At 43.9% G+C, this 18,875-nt stretch overlaps 1 protein-coding gene across 2 annotated transcripts in view; it reads left to right on the forward strand.

Moving 5' to 3' along the window:
• Positions 1–450: 450 nt before the first annotated feature.
• RAPGEF2 (Rap guanine nucleotide exchange factor 2) overlaps positions 451–18,875 on the forward strand; it is a gene marked incomplete at both ends in the record, with an annotated part of 191,771 nt that continues 173,346 nt past the window's right edge. For both annotated transcript variants that reach the window (XM_081999653.1, XM_081999654.1), the window contains one exon: positions 451–854. In XM_081999653.1, the coding sequence (XP_081855779.1) occupies positions 786–854 (69 nt within the window). The remainder of the gene's footprint in view (positions 855–18,875) is intronic.

An 18,875-nucleotide genomic window follows, 5' to 3' on the forward strand; every position in this document is an offset into this window, starting at 1 on the left:
TCCTCAAAGCGGGGAGTCACTAGATCCAGCAGATCCAGCCTTTTTTTTTTTTTTTGGTTGGTTGGTTGGTTTGGTTTTGCTTTGTTTTTAACGTCCAGCTTGCTCATCCATTCATAGGATGCATCACCGAAGCTGTGATGATGCGCGTCCCGAGGGACGATGGCGACAGCCGGTCAATCGTCTGTTTTGGGTTTAAAAACGACGGGGATGAGGGGGGGAGGATGCTAAGGCAACGCTGGTGGGGGGGGGGGGCGGGTCGCCGGGGGCCGCGGCCGGCGGGGGGGACCCCCCCGCCGGCCGCGGCCCCCGGCGACCCGCCCCCCCCCGCCCCTCTCCACCGCTCCGCCTCCCGGAGCCAGCAACTTCCCCGTCGCCGAGGCGGGCGCGGAGCCCCTCATCAGCCCGGATGGGAGGAGGAGGAGGAGAAGAAGAAGAAGAGAGGAGGCGGCGACGACGACGACGGTGGTGGTGCCCGAGGGGATGCGGCGGAGCGGGCCGGCGGGAGGCGTAGAGCCGGTTAGAGAGGGAGCGCCGAGCCGTTGTCGCCGCCGTCGCCGCCGCCGCTACCGGCGGGGCTCGGCCGCCTCAGCCTCCTGCTCCGGGCGGCGGCGCTGCTGAGCCCGCGGTGCCTCCGCGCCGCGCCGCCTCCCCGTCTCCTCGCCCAGCGCTCCGGCCGCGCAGCCCGCAGCGCCAGGCCGCGGCCGGCCCTCCCTCGTCCCCTCCCCGGGCGGCGGCGCCGGCGGAGCCCCGGGCAGCCGGCGGCGGCGGGAGGCAGGAGGGGCGAGATGGCGTCCTACGTGGATAACAGCTTCCGCCAGGCGGTGATGAAGAACCCGGCGGAGAGGAGCCCCCAGGTAGGCGGCCCCTTCCCCCGCACCCCGCGGTACCCCCGAGTGGGGGTGGCCGCCCCGCTGCCCGCTGCCAGCGCGCCCGCCCCGCGCACCCCCGGCCGTGGGGGGAGCCCCGCGGCCCCGCGCCCGGGGTAGCGGGTCCCCCCCCCCCCCCCGCACCCCCGCAGCGCTGAATTCCCGGGCTCACGGAAAGGGAAGAAACGCATTAACGCCCAACAACTTTCCTCCTACTCCCTAATTTTTTGGGGGGGGGGGGCGGGGAGCGGGAGAAACGCCAGCTGAGTTTATTTTGAAAGTTGCTTCCGGTAAAAAGAAAAACGCACTTAGAGTGTAATAATTTTGTTTTTGTTTTTTGTTTGTTTGTTTGTTTTGTTTTGTTGTTACCCCGCAGTACGCTGCGGGTCTGGGTTTGAATTCAACCCCTGGTTGTTCGTAGCTGGCTGGAGCTGGCAGCGCTGTTTCATAATGCTGGGGCTGAGGTCAGTGGTATTCCTGGCAAGCCCTTGCTCTCCAAAGTAGGGTGAAATCCTTACACAATGGCACCAGGCAGGAATTTTTGAGATACCTGCGCCAGGCTCCTGGAGCCCTCTTGGTCAGAGGAGTACGGGAGTCAAAGCTGTTGGTAAGCGTAATTGCGCTTGGAGAGGCTAAGAAAGGTTAAATTGAGGGCTGGAGTGCCTATAGAAACATTTTGACTTAACATGACCTGAAAAACAACTAAACTGAATGAGTTCCTTCTGCTCCCGAGTGGTTGCTGCAGTGGCTGTTGCTGCCAACTGTCTGAAGACTAATAAGCTTTACACTGATCCCCACATCAAGCCGCGGTTCAATAGCTAATGATACAAGGAGTTACTTTGCTTGGAGTTGTAATGCCATCTGTTCTATTTTCTAAAGGCTTGTCCTGCTCTCTGAGCAGTCCCTGTGTTCTGCTTTTGGGGAAGAGATGGTATTACTGATTATTTTGGCAGGCGGCTGATTGGCTGGTGACGTTTTCAAATTGGGGGCAAAGAGGAAACCTTGACTTTCGGTCGTCACCCATAAGTCATTCCTCCTACTATAGAGGCGTCATTGTGGTAATGTTATTTTTATCCTCATGCTCATGGAATATGTGTGAGAAAATAAAAGCTCCCATGGAAAAATATACTGACTGCATAAGCATCGTATTTAGCGCGTCTTTTTTGCAAATCTTCCCCTCTCCTTTAAAAGAAAAAAAAAAAAGCTGCTTCTGGAATGTATTTTTGTGGTGCTAAAGTTGTTTCTCTGTCCTTGATTGACCTTTTCCAAATGTCTGTTTGCCTTCAGTGCTGGACCCAGCCCTTCAGCGTGTTGTGAAAGCTGAAGGAGGCCGAATGTTCTCTCCTGGGGAGGACACTCTCCGCAAACTCGTAGCGAGGCTCTTTGCTTTGGTAGAGGCGTAAATTCCAGCCAGGGGAGCCCGCCGGCGGTGTCCGGCCTCGGGAGATGGTTATCGAAGGATGATACAGTGTTCAGGAGGAGTGACACCGGCAGATGCTCCAAAACCAGTTGGTCAGGTAGTGGGGCCACCAGGCTGGGCTTGGGGAACCCACGCTTCCCTTGTGACATGATCCGTGCCCTGTGAACTGCTCAGCTTTCTCCTGTCCTTGCTGCTCAGCCCTGCTCTCTAGAAGGGGTAACAAAAAAAAAAAAGAGAAAAGGGGGGGCAGAAGGTAAGAAATGACGCAGTGAAGAAATTAGCTGGAATGCAGGGATAAAGCCGGTGTGAAGGGCACGGAGCAGAGAGCTAAATCAGGAACACCAGGGCCGCGTTAATGCTGTAAAACTTCCCGAATCAGCAGACTGGAAGCCTGCTGTGGCAATCGCCACAGGAAAAGAAACCCACCCTTAAATCCACGAAGCTGACACTGGCCAAAATGATCCACAAATAAGACCAAATTTGTGGGAAACATAATGTGTTGTTAGCACTGGAAATACTTGAAACTGATGATCAGACGTGCCCTCCTGTTGCTGCTGGGGAGAGCAGGGCCTGCAGCAGAAGAGTTCCCTTGGCGTTTTTGTGAATGGCTCATGCCGAATTGGATGTGTCAAGGAGTTTTCTAATGTTTATTCTCTCCATTCTGGAAATTCAGTTTTATGTTACGACAGGATTGGAATTTGAAACAAATATGCTTATGCATGTCATCTTTCAGTCATTAAGTAAAATAAAAAAAAAAGTTTGTCTAGAAAGACACGAAGACCTTGTTTTTTCTTCATCCCTTACAATAACTTTTTATTGTCTCTTTCTTTACTTCTAGTTTATTTTCCTTGCTACACTATCTTGTAAAGGTAGTCACTTAATTTTGGCTTTTGAGAAGTCATGAGGTATCTTTAAGGCTGAGGGAAGGTTGGAAAGAGAAAATATATTTATCATATTCAAGTCAGTACAGGAAATAACAAGAGAAGGATGTTAGTAGTGTATTTGCCTCTTACTTGCATCAACAAACTCATTGGGGCTCAGCTCCTCCCAAATCATGAGGGGGTAAATATGCATTTGACATTACTATTCACCCTGGATTGTCATGGTGCAAATTTGGGAAAATGACTTCACTGTGGGCTCAGAGGAGAGGAGTGACAGCAGGGGTAGCCAGCTCGTATTTGTATGTACAGCTTTGCGAACCGCTAGATTTGATGCGCATTGTTGGAGAAAGCAAAACTTAACTTTGCATGAACTTCTGTAGTGCAAAGGTTTCTCGGTGATTTGGGACTGGACTGATTTTTTTTTTTTTGAGGTAAACTGTGTGTTCTGCAATCCTTTGTAAAATTCTTAGCTTCCTATCTCTTTGCTGTGTTCTTGCTTACAGAGTTCTTCTTAATTTTGTGAATTACAACTCAACGTACCATTGACTGAAGAAAACAAAAATGAAAAAAGGAATAAGTACGTGGCCTGTACTTCAACATGCCTGTTGTGTAACAGAGCTCTCCTTTAATTGCTTTATTAAACTATTCATTTTCTCTTTGAAGATGTGAGCTAGGAAGTTAATTTAACTACTTTGGGGAATCTAACTTCTAGATGTTCATAAATTACAATGGTTTTATGTCCTTAAGCTGTGAGTAATAGTGATCTATTTTTTTTTTTTCTCCAAACGTCATCTCATATGAACAAATCTTTTCAAAACAAATCCTTGTTGGCGTCATAGGCTATCTTAGAAAGCGTGCAGTTTTTTACTGATGTACCTTTATCTGAAAAAAATAGGGCTGCTTTTGTTTTCAAACAAGAGGAATCAAGCCCTAATCTCTCTCTTTATCCTAACAACTCCTGTGCATGACATGGTATGTGCATAACTAGTTACCTCAGAAAGCCTGCATACTACTTCACTGTTTGCATGCCATGTAGTGACGTCTGCAGGAAGAAATTTTTTTAAATGTACACCTTGTATATGTTAGGTGCCTAAGGTTTTCTTCTGGAAACTGCCAGTGTGGTACATCCAGGCAATTCAGTACAGTGGTGACGGATAGCAGGGAGGTAACGGCATCGGACCACGTCTTCAGGGGAGAGGGGAGAACTGTACAATAGCCCTTAGTTTGATACCAGTGCGTCATTTAGTGTCAGAAGACGTCTAAACAGGATGCTACTGTTGAGCAGATATTCCCTTCTCGAGCACTCGAGAGGAACAATGGTTTAATTATAGGATGTACCTATGCTTTTTCCAAATAAACTTTCAGCTTGTTCCCCAGTTGTGTTATTTTTGTACTTGTAACCACTGCTGGCATGATTGTGTGCGATCTTCAGATAAGCCAGAAATGAACATTTCCTCCTTGCTGTAGTGATCTCTTAACAAATAAATACGAGGCTGCTTAGTTTCAGGGGATCATAGAAAATAAGCGTTTTATGTGTGAGCCTAGCATAAAGCATTATACTTAGTCTTGAAATTCAGGCTTATTGTGTGCCTGTATATCAAATACAACAGAAGATTAAAATTATCTTTTCCAAAAGAGCTTACTTGGGATTTCTTTCATTTGGAAAACAAAAATATTTCGAAGCTTGAGCTTTGCTTTCAGATTTTATTCACTGTCAGTGTGCTACCATGTTACCATCTTTTTTGATGCGAGTATTTAAAGAGGAAGGTAACCCCTGTTATCATGCTGCTAACAGCGGTATAATGCTGGGAACTGGTTCTGTTGCTAAATTCTGCTGGTTCTCGGTAGCCCTGAAAGGTGAAGGGCCGTGACAGCCACTGCCTGGTATTTGGCTGTATTACATGGTTATAATGGTCTGTCCATCATGCATCCCAGGGCTTTGTAATGTGGTTATTCAGGAGTAGCTTTAGTTTGCCAAGTCTGATGTTTGTGTTTTTTTGGTGGGGGGAGCGCGTTTGGGCGACAAAATGAGGTTCCTAACTGCACTTCCCGTGGCAGCGTTCAGGCTTTCTGCTCTCTGCAGTAACTAATTCTGCAGCGGGGCCACGAGCCTCTTGCGTCTCACGTTAACGTTGTGAGCGTGGTTAGTAACACAGCTTAATGAAGAAAGGCTGTGGCAAGTTCTTGGTCCAGGCACTTTTGCTTGGCAGTTGGCATGAAGTAGTGTCGCCATCATAAAGTCAGATGTAAGGATAGTTGGTCTGGGCGAAAAAAGCCATCCAGATGCTGTGGGGTTTTGGAAACTTGTTCAAAACAGTTAATATCCCCAGAATGTGGCTGATGAACTGTAAGTTTAGTGGTGTCTTTCAGTGTCTCTTGGGCTGTAAGTGGTGGGAGATGGATACAGATAAACCAGAAGTTATAATAGACGTGTATATAAACCTTGGGCCATGGATGTTTTTCTTGCTGTGTTTCAGCATTTAACTGGGAGGACAAAAAACCCAAAGTAACTATTTGGAAAAAGTGAGACTTTTACCTGACAATGCAAATAATGTATTTGTTTAGTACAGAAATAATATTAGCAAATGTATTTTTGAAGCAAGTATAGTTTTTTTTTTTGCTCTTAATGTTTTCTCTCGAGCTAGTATTACTATGCAGCATAATTTCATGCCCAACACACTTAATTGTATGAATATGTCTTTATGTGGCTGATAACTAAAACCGAAACCCCTTGTGTAGCTCAGATTTTCTTGCAACCTCTCTAATCTCAGTCTGTTGAAACAGCCTTGGAATGTCTGATTCTGAACTTCCACTGTCCATTTTTATGTCCTTCCAAAACTAAGGGCAAGTACTGCACCAGTATCCTGTTTGTTTTGAAAGAAAATATGTCTATTTCCCAGTCTTTTTGACAGAGGGTACGTTTTCCCATAGCCGTTCCTGTCTTTTTTGGTTAGAGCTTTGAGAACGGCAAGAATGCTGAATTTTTAATTTCCTTTGCAGTAGTTCTCCCCTGTCGTAGGGCTAGTACTTTCTGTGTTTGTGGACTTCGGTATCCTGTAGCAATATGAGTTTCACCAACGCTCACGAAGGCCTTGGTGTGATCAGGAAGCCTTCATCTATAGTGTAGAAATAGCCGGTTTGAAGCCTCGTCCTGAACACTTGCCTGCTTTCTCATTACCTCAGGAGGGTGCTGCTCGGTTAGCTGCACATATTCGAGCCGGTTTGAAACTGGGTAACTTGGAAGGTGAGGGTTTGACTGTAGCACCGATAAGCTCCGTGTAATTTCCTACTTGATTAATTGTCGGTTTGGTGGAGTTTGCTTTTGATTTCTGCCCTGCTGTGGCTGCAGAAGTGTTTGTGCTGGGTTTGGGCTGGCTACGTTCCCGTGAGCCGCGAGCGTGTTTTTGACAGCCTTATGGACATACTGTCTTGCACTTAAAACCTGGGAGCGCAACAAGACCGCCTTGCCTTCCCACGGCAAGTCTTGCCTAGGAACATTACTGAGGCGAGCAGTGCTGGCCCTGAGGCCCAGGGATCTTCTACTCAGCCCCAGCGTTTTTTGCCTACGTGCCTCCTACGGCGCTGTGCAGGTGTAAGAGCGTGTGTCCATACCCGCAGCGGTGCCAGAGGAGCTGCACCGTCCCACCCGCCCCGTGCCGCTGGGGAGGCTGCGGTGGAGGAGGGTTGTGGCAAGGCAAGACCGACTGCCATAGCGGGGCTTGCCCTTCTGCTCGGGCTAGGCGTAAGCCAAATCCCTTGCTGAACTTCTGAGGCAAAAAGGGCTCATGGTTCGTTCTTGCCATGGCAGTAAAACTGTAGATGAGTAAAAAGTAAATGGCACACAGGCATTTTCCCCAAAATCCTGTTTTTCCATAGTAGGAGGGTACACTGTTCCATGGGTTACCAGGTTATTGGTGGCAAACACTTTGTACCTGGAAAAATAAAGAAGATTTAGCTGTAATCTCTGAAGATGCTTCATTTATTTTATGCTATATTACAATAGAGGTTATCTAAGGTTTTGTGAAAACACTTCCTGTTTCTTGAATTCCATTATTTTTAGAATCCTGTATGCTTAAAAGTCTTTAAAAGTCTGTGTGCCTATGTGAATTACTGAGTGGTAGCTACTAATTCACTCTGATGAATTACTGATCTGATTTTGATAGCTTTTTTCTTTCCCCTAAATCAGAGTGCTGCTAGTTAATCTGTTCGCATGTTTCAAGAATAATCATATGTATACTGAGCAGTCATTGTAAGAACTTTGACTTCCTCATTGAGAGTTTTTTGTATCCTCATGAGAAAATATATTTTGGCTTGTGTTTTGGGAACTTTCCCACAGTGGGAGATCTAATTTTTGCGAGGTATTGTTTGGGAATTCAAAAGGAGCGCTGGCAGAAAGATAGCTCTACAAAGATGCTTTGTGAAGGGCAGCTGAGCCTGCGCGCCTTGTTTGCTGCAGCCAGTGTTGCAGATTTAATTTGCTGGATATATTTTGTCTGAAGGGATGTATTTGAAAAAGTCTCAAAATGGAAGTGGAGCTCTGCTTCCCTTTTTTTTTTGAAGTTGGTGAAGTTGACCGCTTCTCTTGAAAAGGGAGAGAGGGGAGCCCTGCCGCAGTGCTTTTCTTACAGCTTTGTTTTGGAGTTAAAATTAGCTGTTTGTTCTCTCTGGGTATCTCTGTGTTCTTCCCGTATATCTGTAGATGTGTTTCTTTGTGTGTCTCTGTCTTGTCTGACCTGAATAAAAGTGATTTAATAGCTGATTTTTAGCAGAAATGTGGCCAACAATAAGGACCAGCATGTATATCATTACCTGAGGATTAAAACACTGAAAGAATTAGATAAGGTTAAAATATTTAAATGTTCTTAGAAAAAAAGAGCATGAGTTTACTTTTGAGCACTGATAAAAATAGAAGGGATTTTCTTGTATTACTATTTCTACGCAGAGCAAGATATCCTCATTTTTCTCTTACTTGTCTGTGTGCTGATAAACACAAGCAACACAATGAAAATGCATCTGGTATAAGTGTAATTTACCTAGGAGAGGGTATTGAGTTTTGTGGAAGACATGTTGGTCAAGCATGCCTGTTGTTGACTGTCTTTACCAGATTGTTTTTGTTTGCTTGCTTTTTGTATGTCTTAAAGTTAAAATAAACTTGGCTTAATAAATAAAAACATTTATTTCTGGTTCCCAAAGGTGAAGATGGATCCTGTTCCCTGTGGGATGATGCTTTAAAATTTTTGAGGGTGGGTTTTTTTTTTAATATTTTTATTTGCAGTTCTGTATTTTTAAGGATACTCTTGTCTCCCATCTTTATTTTACTTTTTTTTTGTAGTTGGAGGGAAAATACTGGTACAGTCTTTTCCATTTGAAATTAGTCATGCTGACAACTTGTCCTGTTAAGCAAAAAATAAACCAAAATTTAGAGGGGTGAGATAGGATGTTACGCAAATGTGGTTTGTAAGCAGTTGGTGGGAAAAGAAGCCTGTACCACCAATACAGTTGGAAGAAGCTTCTGCTTGAGATTGACTTGCTAAAACCAAAGTCTAAATCTTTCATGGTACATAGTATTTTTCTAGCAGCAAAGCTTGTTTAAGAGCTTTGTTTCCCATGCCGATGTTCTCTGCTGCCTCATTTGTGTCAATCCAGCTGTTAGTGAGGCTACAATATAAACAGGATAAGTGATACATTCTTGTTAGATGAACAAAAGAAAAGTGAATTATTTTTGAAAGGTGGTGTGTGAAGGTTTTTTGTCTTTCTAAAATATAAGTGACTCAATCTGGTTTAGATTATGGCTCCAAATGTCAGCGTTGGTGCAGCTGAAGGTGCGAAGACTTGCGCTACAAGGCTGAGAATAAATGCTTATGGCTGTGTGTAGGAATCTCTGAAACAGTTTAACCTCCTCCAGAGAGTAAATGGTGCTCTATTTTCAAACACTACCTTGAAGTATAAAAAAAAAATTAAACTGGGTGGAATATTATGAGATTATTTATACATGAAGCATTTCCTAAAAGGAAGATTTTTTTTTTTTTTAAATTTATGAGGCTTATGTGCAAGATGCGTCTTGAGAGAGAAGTCTTCTGGTTTTGTTTGTTGTTCTGAGGATTAACCTAAAAGGAAACTTTCGTAATAAGTCTCTAGCTCTAAGGTTTTTCCCCATTAAAATACAGCAATGGTAAGAAACCTGGGTAGTAACACTACCTTTTTGTGCACTGAATTGAGTGGGTAAGAGATGCAAAGGCCTGATACATTTTTGTGTTGCTAATACCGAATCTTGTTTGTATTTACCTCGCTTGGTTGTATGGTAGCTGAAAAATTGATGCTGGTGGGCTGTCTTCCTGGTGGCAAGGAAAGATGTGAGGCGAAACTTAATTTCGTTGGTGTGCAGGCTGAGAGACTTGCACACTTTTCCATTTTGGTATCGGAAATCTACTGGGATGCAGCTAAAGTACGTACCCTGTAAACAAGAAGTTTTGACTTTGAGATAAGCGCTTGATCTTGTCGGGAAGCCGTTCTGTCACCCAAACAGAACATTTTCTCAAAATACGGGATCTTGCTGAAGGCAGTAGTATGCTACAACTGTGTGAGTAGCCGGCCCTCATGTGAGCGGTCGCGTGGGTTTCGACTACTTTTCCAAAGACGTGTCAGAATACACGGCTTGCACAGGAGTAAATATTTAGATACGCTTTGAGCGGCGAGAGGCTTCGCCCTGCGACAGTACAGCGTTCTCTGTCGTCGGTGTTCCTGTGGGCGTCCCCCGTGTCCCGGTGCGGCGGCGCCGGCGGGCGCTGCTGATGCGGACGCCGTGCCCGACCGCTGGCTCTTACCCCCTGTGCTGCAGCTCATCCCGTTTTTGAAGGTGGCGTAGCTATAGTAATAAAAAAAAAGACGCACTTCTGTTTAAGTAGCTTCGTCAGTATTTTGAAGTCATGGCGTTTTGCTACCTTTAGGTATGTGGTACTTCGTGTTGAAATAGCTTTGAACTTTGTAAGTTAGCAACTGCAAAGCTAAAATGCAGTTAAAATGTATTAAGTTGTGTCATCGAGGAAGAGCAGGGCCCCGCAGCAGGCAAGATGACATTGGTAAAGTATCTCTGGCTTCCGTGATGGCTGATTAGAAATTGTTGCTATTAAAAAGCAAGAGGAAGGGAGGTGACTGTGCCTGCACTGAGTGGTCATGCTGCGCAGCTCTGCCTCTGGAGTCGTTCCTCGGCTCTGGAGGAACCACGGTCTCCTAAAAGGCTAAAAAAACTGGAAGAAAAATGCAGGTGCCAGGTGCTGCTGAAGCAGAACGTGTGGCGAAGGTGTTTTGTGCGGTCGGGCTTTTTATCCCGGTTACTAAAGCCATAACAAGATGCTGAAGCGGTGTAGTCGGTCTGGAGGCACGTTGTGGTTTCCCGCTGAGGGCAGTTAGGGACTGGCAGCTTCTCCAGTGAAAGCGGTAAATGGCCCATCGATTGAAACTACGTTAGTGCTGTTGCTTTGTAAAATATTAATTTAGCTCGTGGATGAAATACATGTCGGGAACGTGGAGAAAAGAGAGTTTGATTGCATGGGTTCCTTTTCGGCTGTGGTCTCAAAGGAACAAGCAGCAAAAGAAAAACGGTGAAAAGGGAGTGAAGTTCATGGAGGATGCTCTGAGTACGAAACAAGAAACGAGATAAGCACTGGTTAATGGTGAGTGCTGGTCAGGTGGCCTCTCTCTCTGAAGTCGTCTTTTTTTAGTGCAGTAGCGAAGTAGGTTGTTGAATAAGGAGGTAGCGAGCGGGTGGTGAACACTCGTGGTGAGGCAGTCCTCGCCCCAGATTCTGGAAGGGTGACTGTGAGGGTCCCAGCCCGAGTTGGGTTTCGCCATCTCCGCTGATCTATGGTACGCACTTCTAGCTGGGCCATCAAATTTCTTGGGGGTCTATAACGTATTTGTTAAAGCAGGAGAAAAAATCGGGCCCCGGTGTGAATGGCACGCAGCGACTCGATCTGAAGGCCGAAGTATTTCACGCGCGCCGTAGGTGCGGGAACGCCAGCGGCTCCGCCAGCTACGTGCTGGCCGCAACGAGGGTAATTGAGTTTCCATCCCCGTCACGGCTTCTCTGTTACTGCTGAAAGCCGCTAATTAGCGCCGAGGCCTTGTTTTAATTCGTGATGATTTAGTTCGAAAATGCCAAGTCCTTGGTGGCAGGCCACCGAACGACTGTCAGATGGCAGTGCAATTCAAGCTCAGCTGTTAAGAATGATTTTCAGGTAACAAGGCCAAGGGAAGGATGATAATTGTTGTTGTAGGTGTTTGCCGAGGTGGAGCAGAGGAGTATATTCCATCTCTGCCATATTTTAGGTAGCTGTCTATTTTAGCGCTACTGGCTCTTATTTTACCAGGACCCAGAGCAAAGAAATTTGAGATATGTGGTAGAATGCTTCTTTTTTGATCCATGTGAGAAGATGGTACATTTCTGAATTCCCAGCTGAGTTATTAATCTGTATTTCATTTTTCCCTGCTCTTACTTGTTCTTTGTACCTAGCACTGTACATTGGTTTAACCTCTGCCTTATTGATTTGATGTCTTGTAGTTTCTCCCTTTCTAAACCTCTCTTGGTGGTGTTTTTTAATTTTGTGCTTTAAAATCACTACTTCAGGTATTTTTCTTATTAGGAGAGTGCTTAGAAAGAAATGGCAGGGTGATTTTGGCTAATGCTTTCATTCACATGTTTTAATTTCTGAATGGGAAGTAAACTCTTTATTTACAAATTGCATTATACATTATACAAGTTATGGTCCACCTTTAAAACAAAAAGTACAAATACCCTCAGTATGTCCTCACAGGAATTGGCGTATGTCAGATTTCTGACTCTGTGGGGTCGGTAAGCTAGCATTTCTGTCTGAGGTCTAATATTCTTATGTGAATGAATATTCTATGTGAATTTAAAAATAAAGAGGAAATAACGGCACTTTCTGACAGTCCATCTTAGCTTGATAGTAAATGAACGTTTAGCCATGACGAAAGTAACACATTTTTATAGTGACACAACCTACATAAATCCAGTTGGATTTGCTGTTGACATTGGCCTGTGTTCCAGCGTATGAGTTACCTTACATTTCTTTTGAACAAAGGAGGTTTGTTTGAAACAGGTGCTCTAACGGTTACCCTGGCCTTTATAAATAGCTTTTAGGTGAAGTATTGCTTCTGTTAGCTGTGGGTAACTTCACAAGGCATCTTGGTTTCAACCTTGCGTGAGGTTTCCATTTGGAAAAAAAAAAAAAAAAAAAAATCCATCTTGGCTGTAGTTTCGCGGTGCTTACTGCCTCATACGTTGCTGTTTATTTTTAGAGCAGGCTTGTCACAATTTGTCAGCCCAATATTGGCCTGTCACCTCTGCTGTTAGATAGCTGCTGAAATGCCATTCCCAAGATGACTTTTTAAAACTACACATAGTGAATTAATACGTACCGTGGTTGTTCCAGGGTAATCTTGGTTCCGGTAGGTAATAACACAGCTAGAACTTGCCAACTTTGCAAAACCCATAAAGCAGTAGAAGAAAAATCAAATGCTCTTATTACATATTGCAACCATACCGTAATGTGTTAAACTCAATTAACGTGCTGAAATGGTTTTGAGAGTCTGTGGTAAGTTGCCTGAGTTTGTCGAAAAGGTTTGAATGTTATTTATGAACAGTAGTGAAGAATATTTCTAAATCAGTTGTAAAATGAGCCAAGAGATAATGAAGAAATAGCAGGGCCAGTACTTAGGCTGCTAAGACATGGCTACTTAGACACTCTGCGTTGCTTTAGGAGAACTATTTCGGAAGGGTCTGCTTTATACAAGTGACATCTGATATCCTCCTTGATTTCTTTTTCTGTTTCTTCTATTTATAGATGTCTTGAGTTTGGGACTTATCTGAAAGCTAAGGTCAGGAAGCGCCTTCCTCCAAAAATGCTACTTGTTGTGGTTTTCTGGCATGTCCTCTCCCCTCTCCTTCCCAAAAGGATCTGTACAGAAAGTATTTTTCCACAGTGAAACACAGATCCTCAGCTCTGCAGTTTTCATGTTCTGACTGTGTCATATATTGTTTCACCTCCAAAAATGAAACTTTTTTAATCATCTCTTGGTGTCCACATCAGTTATATGACTGATTAACGTGCAAAAAAAGGCACTAACCACTTTTTATCTTAGGCTCTATTCAAAGCAGTAGTAACTATGTGTGGGGTGGGATCTGAAGTCAGAGGAACATAGGCTGTGTCCTGTTTGGTAGGATTTATCTCCCATGTGGATTTTCAGATTACCTTAATGACTCTGTGTTAGACAGGAGTATGTATATACGGGGGGAAGGTGCTCATCTATTCCCTATGCTTCCACCAACCATTTAAGGTCATGGCAGACCTTAAATGTGGAAGGTCTCTCCCACCTTGGAGGTGATGAGAGTAACAAGCACGTGGTCATGAAATGCATGAAGTTTTTTTGCTAGTTCTGATGTATGGAAGAGGTTGTCCCCAACTTGCAAACAAAAGGCAATTAAACCGGTCCTCTGAGGAGGCAATATGGCAATTCTGAGGGCAGCAAAGATGTGGGAGTGCAAGGAATGCTTTTGACTAAATAACTGCTTTTGTCATAGTTGGGGTTCAGCGCCAGGTCTTAAATTCAGGATCGATTTCTCACAAACAGCCCTGTTCAGTCACTAAAGTTTGCACTATTGTTTATTCAGCAGAGTAACTGAACTTGTATGTACAGCGAGCATGTACCTTAAAATACTTTTGAGGAATAGCTATTGCTATAAGGAATTTAAAATGAAGTTATATTTGAAGACATGATTAAAATTTTTAACTAAAGAAGGGCCCTGCACCCAAGTCTTCTTGTGATGTTGCCCTCTTTTAAATTTATTTAAACCTATGTACTTACTGAAACTACTGATGACCAGTAACTCCTCCTTTTTGGAATACAGGTTTGACAGTATGTTATATAGTCTATAATGACTGTTTTGTCATTTGACTTTGTTTTATGTTGTTTCATACTTCTATATGCAGTAAACTAAATTGTATTTAGAATTATGACTGTCAACAGTAGTTGAACATTTTGTTTAACTTCTGATTTGTGTATCTTGCTGTCATATAACTTTGTAATGGACCTGGTTTGTGCTTAGTACTTTGCATTTACTTTGAAGAGCCTTTGCGATCTGTTGTCTTCAACAGGCTTCAAGAAAAGAAATTGAGTTTAATTGTCACTGTTTAACAATCTCATCGTCAGTATGCAGTGCCAGTTGAAAGAAGCTTATGAAACCAGCTCTGTATGTCTGAAAGTTTTCTTAGCTGTTGAAATCCAAAGTACTGACCAGACCGTTTGAAATTTATTCCAAGAAGTTGTGTGGCATTTGTTAAGAAACAATCACGAAAAAAAAATCTTTTCCTATATTCACCCTGTTTCTAACCTTCTTGGTGCGCTGATAATTGGGATGTCAGTTTTTTATTCTGTATTTAACTAAGGGATGGGATAGAAACCGAAGTGTCATTTTGATACGAACCCCAGTGCTTAGAAGGCTTGTGAACTGGTGGTCCTGCTCCTTTTTTCTTGGCCAGTATCTTCCATAGACTCTGCAGAGGGAGAGTAACTTCTGTGTTTTCACAACTTTACTGTTCTTCTGCTTTCAAACAGTCACCATAATAATTAGTCCACTTTCATGTTTTTCTTGTATTCCTGTGTGCTGGGCTGACCCTGGCTGGGCACCAGGTGCCCACCAAAGCCGCTCTATCACTGCCCTCCCCAGCTGGGCAGGGGGGAGAAAATATAACGAAAGGCTCGTGGGTCGAGGTCAGGACAGGGGGAGGTCGCTCACCAAGTACCGTCACGGGCAGAACAGACTCGATTCAGGGGAATTGAGTTTAATTTATTACCAATCAAATTGGAGTAGTGGAGCAGACGGCTCCAGCGTGGGTCCCCCACGGGGTCACAAGTCCTGCCACCGAACCTGCTCCAGCCTGGGCTTCTCTCCCCACCGGGCCACAGGTCCTGCCAGGAGCCGGCTCCAGCGTGGGCTTCCCACGGGGTCACGGCCTCCTTCGGGCATCCCCCTGCTCTGGCATGGGGTCCTCCCCGGGCTGCAGGTGGCAGGTGGAGATCTGCTCCCCCGTGGAGCTCCATGGGCTGCAGGGGCACAGCCAGCCTCCCCGTGGGCTTCCCCAGGGGCTGCCGGGGAACCTCTGCTCCGGCGCCTGGAGCCCCTCCTCCCCCTCCTGCTGCCCTGGCCTGGGGGTCTGCAGGGCTGTTCCTCTCACATGTTCTCACTCCCCTCTCTCCACTGCAGATGTGCAGGGTATTTTCTTTTTTTCTTGTGGTTTTTTTTTTTTTTCCCCCCCCCTCCCTTCTTAACTCTGTTCCCCCAGAGGCACTGCCACCATCGCTGATGGGCTCGGCCTTGGCCAGCAGCGGGTCCATCTTGGAGCCGGCTGGCACTGGGCCTGTCAGACACAGGGGAAGCTTCTAGCAGCTTCTCACAGAAGTCACCCCTGCAGCCCTCTGCTACCAAAACCTTGCCATGCAAATCCAATATATCCTAACTACTAACCCTGTAAAATAACAGTCTACAGTTAAGACAAAAAACGCCCTTAACATCTACTAACTTCTGTGTCTTGTCTTCCAGCTCTAAAATGTAGAGGGGTGGTAAGTATCTTTTCAGGTGCTTTGCTGTCTGCTGAAAGTTGGCCTTGAAATCACTGGAATTGGGTTGCATGGCAAAAGTAATTTTGTATTCAATTTAATGAGTGGAATTGGTAGCTGTAAAGTAAGGCGAGAGGCCACGTGTTGAGTGCTGAAGGTGATCCTTTTTGCATCCACTACTCTATTCCTTAGTTTAGTATCTGAATGCTGCCTAAAATGTCAGAATGGACACTCACCTTTCAAGATGGATGTGTGGTTTTTTGGTTGTTTTTTTGTTTTGTTTTTTTCCCAGAGAAAATGGAAAAGTAGTGGCTGTAAGTAGTTGTAAAAGCAAGATCTAGTTGCTCCTTAGATGAGCTATGACCGCGTCCTGTGACATACCATCAGACATGGTGGCCCACAGGCAACGCAAGGGTGTTCAGCAGCAGCTTCTTGACGGGGGGGCATTTTGGCAAATTCCATCTGTAAGGATAGCATGGCCCCTGTGATACCTGCATCGCAGCGGCTCTGGAAGGATAACTTGCTCGGTGTAAAACTTGCTGCTGCAATCATGAGTCATTTAGAAGATTTTAGTTGGGAGCCTGCTGTTCAGGAATGTACACTTATGTACAGTAGCTTTTCAAATAGATTCCAACTTAATTCACTGACAAATTCTTTACTTTGAGAATATGAAAAGGAAATTATTCCTGGGGAATGAATTCACCATTTTAGTTAATCTCAGGAGATCTAAGAACTTGGTAAAGGTTTTTCCTGTAAAAAAAAAAAAAAAAAAAAGTGGGGGGCGTGGGGAAGTAAATAAGTGATGTGTGAGACCACCTGCTACCCAGAAGACGGTCTTTTGATCCGAGATAGATGCAGAAAATGGAGTGAGAAGCTTCCAAGTAGGGGCAAGATAGCGACCTGATAAAGCCAGACACAGAAAAAAAACTTTGGACTAGTACTACTTAATACAGCATGACCCACATAATGGGTCATTTTTGCATGTGTCAGTTTGCATATGATGCTATCATCACCTAATTCTGTTTCCTGGGTGAGCAGGAGGCTTTTTTCCTTTCTCTAATGGAGAATCTCCCAGTCAGTATCAACTGTGATTTTCAATATTACTTTTTTTTTTTTCTTGGCTACTCTCCTCATTCTACTGTTTCTTCTTTCTGCTCTCCTCATTCTCTTCACAGTTGCAGGCTTTTCTGTATGTGAATCTTTATTTCTGATTGGTTTGTGCTGCCAGGATTCAGCTTTCTAAAATTCCAAAATTATTCACTTTGGTAATGAACAATGCAAGAAAAATGCTTTAAGGGTAAAAGGGAATTCAGTCTGTCATAATCACTAAAGTGTACTTGCTGCTTGTGGACAGATTCCTTCCCCAACCTCAAAAAATGCCCCTTTTATAAATCCCATATAGTGTCAAAATGTGAAGGATGGGATGGGAATTGCACTGACATCTCTTAGTATGCTGAAATTTAAAAAAAACACTAGGATTATTTTCTTTGGCTTGTTACTTATGAAATTTCTATTTAATCAATAGTCTGTGGTTTACATTTGCTTTTTATTAAAAAATGAAGTTCCCAGTAATAACAACATGATACTGAAATGACACACATTAGAAATGGTTTCTGACTGTGTTTATATTAAAAAAATTCTATTCAAACATCTGTTTACACTTGGATAAAATCAAGAAAATGTCCTTGCTCTCCTGTGGGGTGTGTGCGGTTCCGTTTTATTTTGCATTAAGAATAAATGAGTTACGGCAACTGAAACTAACATAGCTATGCTGAAATTGTATTGATTGATAGCGTGAAATGTGGGAAACAACAGGAATATGCTCTAAACATTCAGTTGTGGAGCGTTTTTTGTTATTTTGTTCTCATTATGATGTCTCTAGTTAGTGTGAGTTACAGTTGCTGTTAATAGAGATGTAGCATTTCATAATTATCCTCACTTTCAACAAGTAAAGTATGTTCTTTAAGAAAGGAAACAAAAGTTCCCCACTTTGCGTAGGAGGACTGTAAAATACCATAAATGAGTGTAAGAATGAGGACGTACTTTCCAAATTGGTGTTTCGTATTTGGGGTTGTGGATAGCAGTTTGTCAGTCTTTCCCCTGGTCCGTCAAGGATGTAATCTGGAAAATTGGCTGGCAAGTAAATTACTCAAATGTTATGCCAGCTTTAAAAATATAGATGGCACCCAGAATTAAGTACTAATTAATAAATTTTAGTGGAACCCTGAAGGTGTTTAGTTGGATTTCTAAGTAGTTTTGAAAAATAATGCATTTTCTGTTAGCTGCTGCTTCTTTGGCACTTGACAAAGTAGCTGTGGGAAAAGTTGTGGATCTGGATACTAAGAAATGTTTTTATAGTCAATGTAAACTTAGAGTGAGAGTAAAAAGTATATTTTTACATGTGTAAGCAAATATTTTAATGCCAGACTGTTTTGCTCTCTATTGTCATTAGAGCTGGGACAGCAAGCAGAGGGTTTGAGTGCTCTTTTTTCCAGCCAATTTGACTTCTTATAAATAAACTCGCTGGTGTGTATTTTTGTGTCCAGCTCCTTTGAGCATCACTAGAAGTTACAGTGCTTCCAATGACAGCAATGTAGAGGAAAAAAACCTATTTTGGCGTTTCTGCATTATGACTGTACTGCTCTTCTGTAATTGCTACCCTGTGGAGATGTGAAAGATGTTGCCTGTTTCACAGGGCAGATCTTAAGGCTTTTCTGTTGATGCGACTGGTGGTAGGCTGCTGTTTGGAGGGACCTTAGAGCTATTTAAATTAGCCACGTCATTAAAAAGTTAATTTTAAAATACCACAGTAGCTTTATCTGCCCCTGTCTTTCTGCCACCCATGTGTACTTACTTTTAACGCTCCCAGGAAAAATTATTTTTGTGTATCTTCCAGTTCTTTAAGGATGACAAAAAGATGTTTCTAATGCCCTGTAGTTTGACTTGGTATGTGAATGTCTAAGGATCACGTAGTCTTCAGCAGCTAATTCAGTTACGCCGCATCCTTACGTGGGTTCTTGGGTCTCCGTGGTTAGCCTACAAAAATATTCAAAATTGTGAGGATGAGATAAA

Source organism: Phaethon aethereus, assembly GCF_964289735.1.
Source record: "Phaethon aethereus genome assembly, chromosome: 4".
Lineage (NCBI taxonomy): Eukaryota > Metazoa > Chordata > Aves > Phaethontiformes > Phaethontidae > Phaethon > Phaethon aethereus.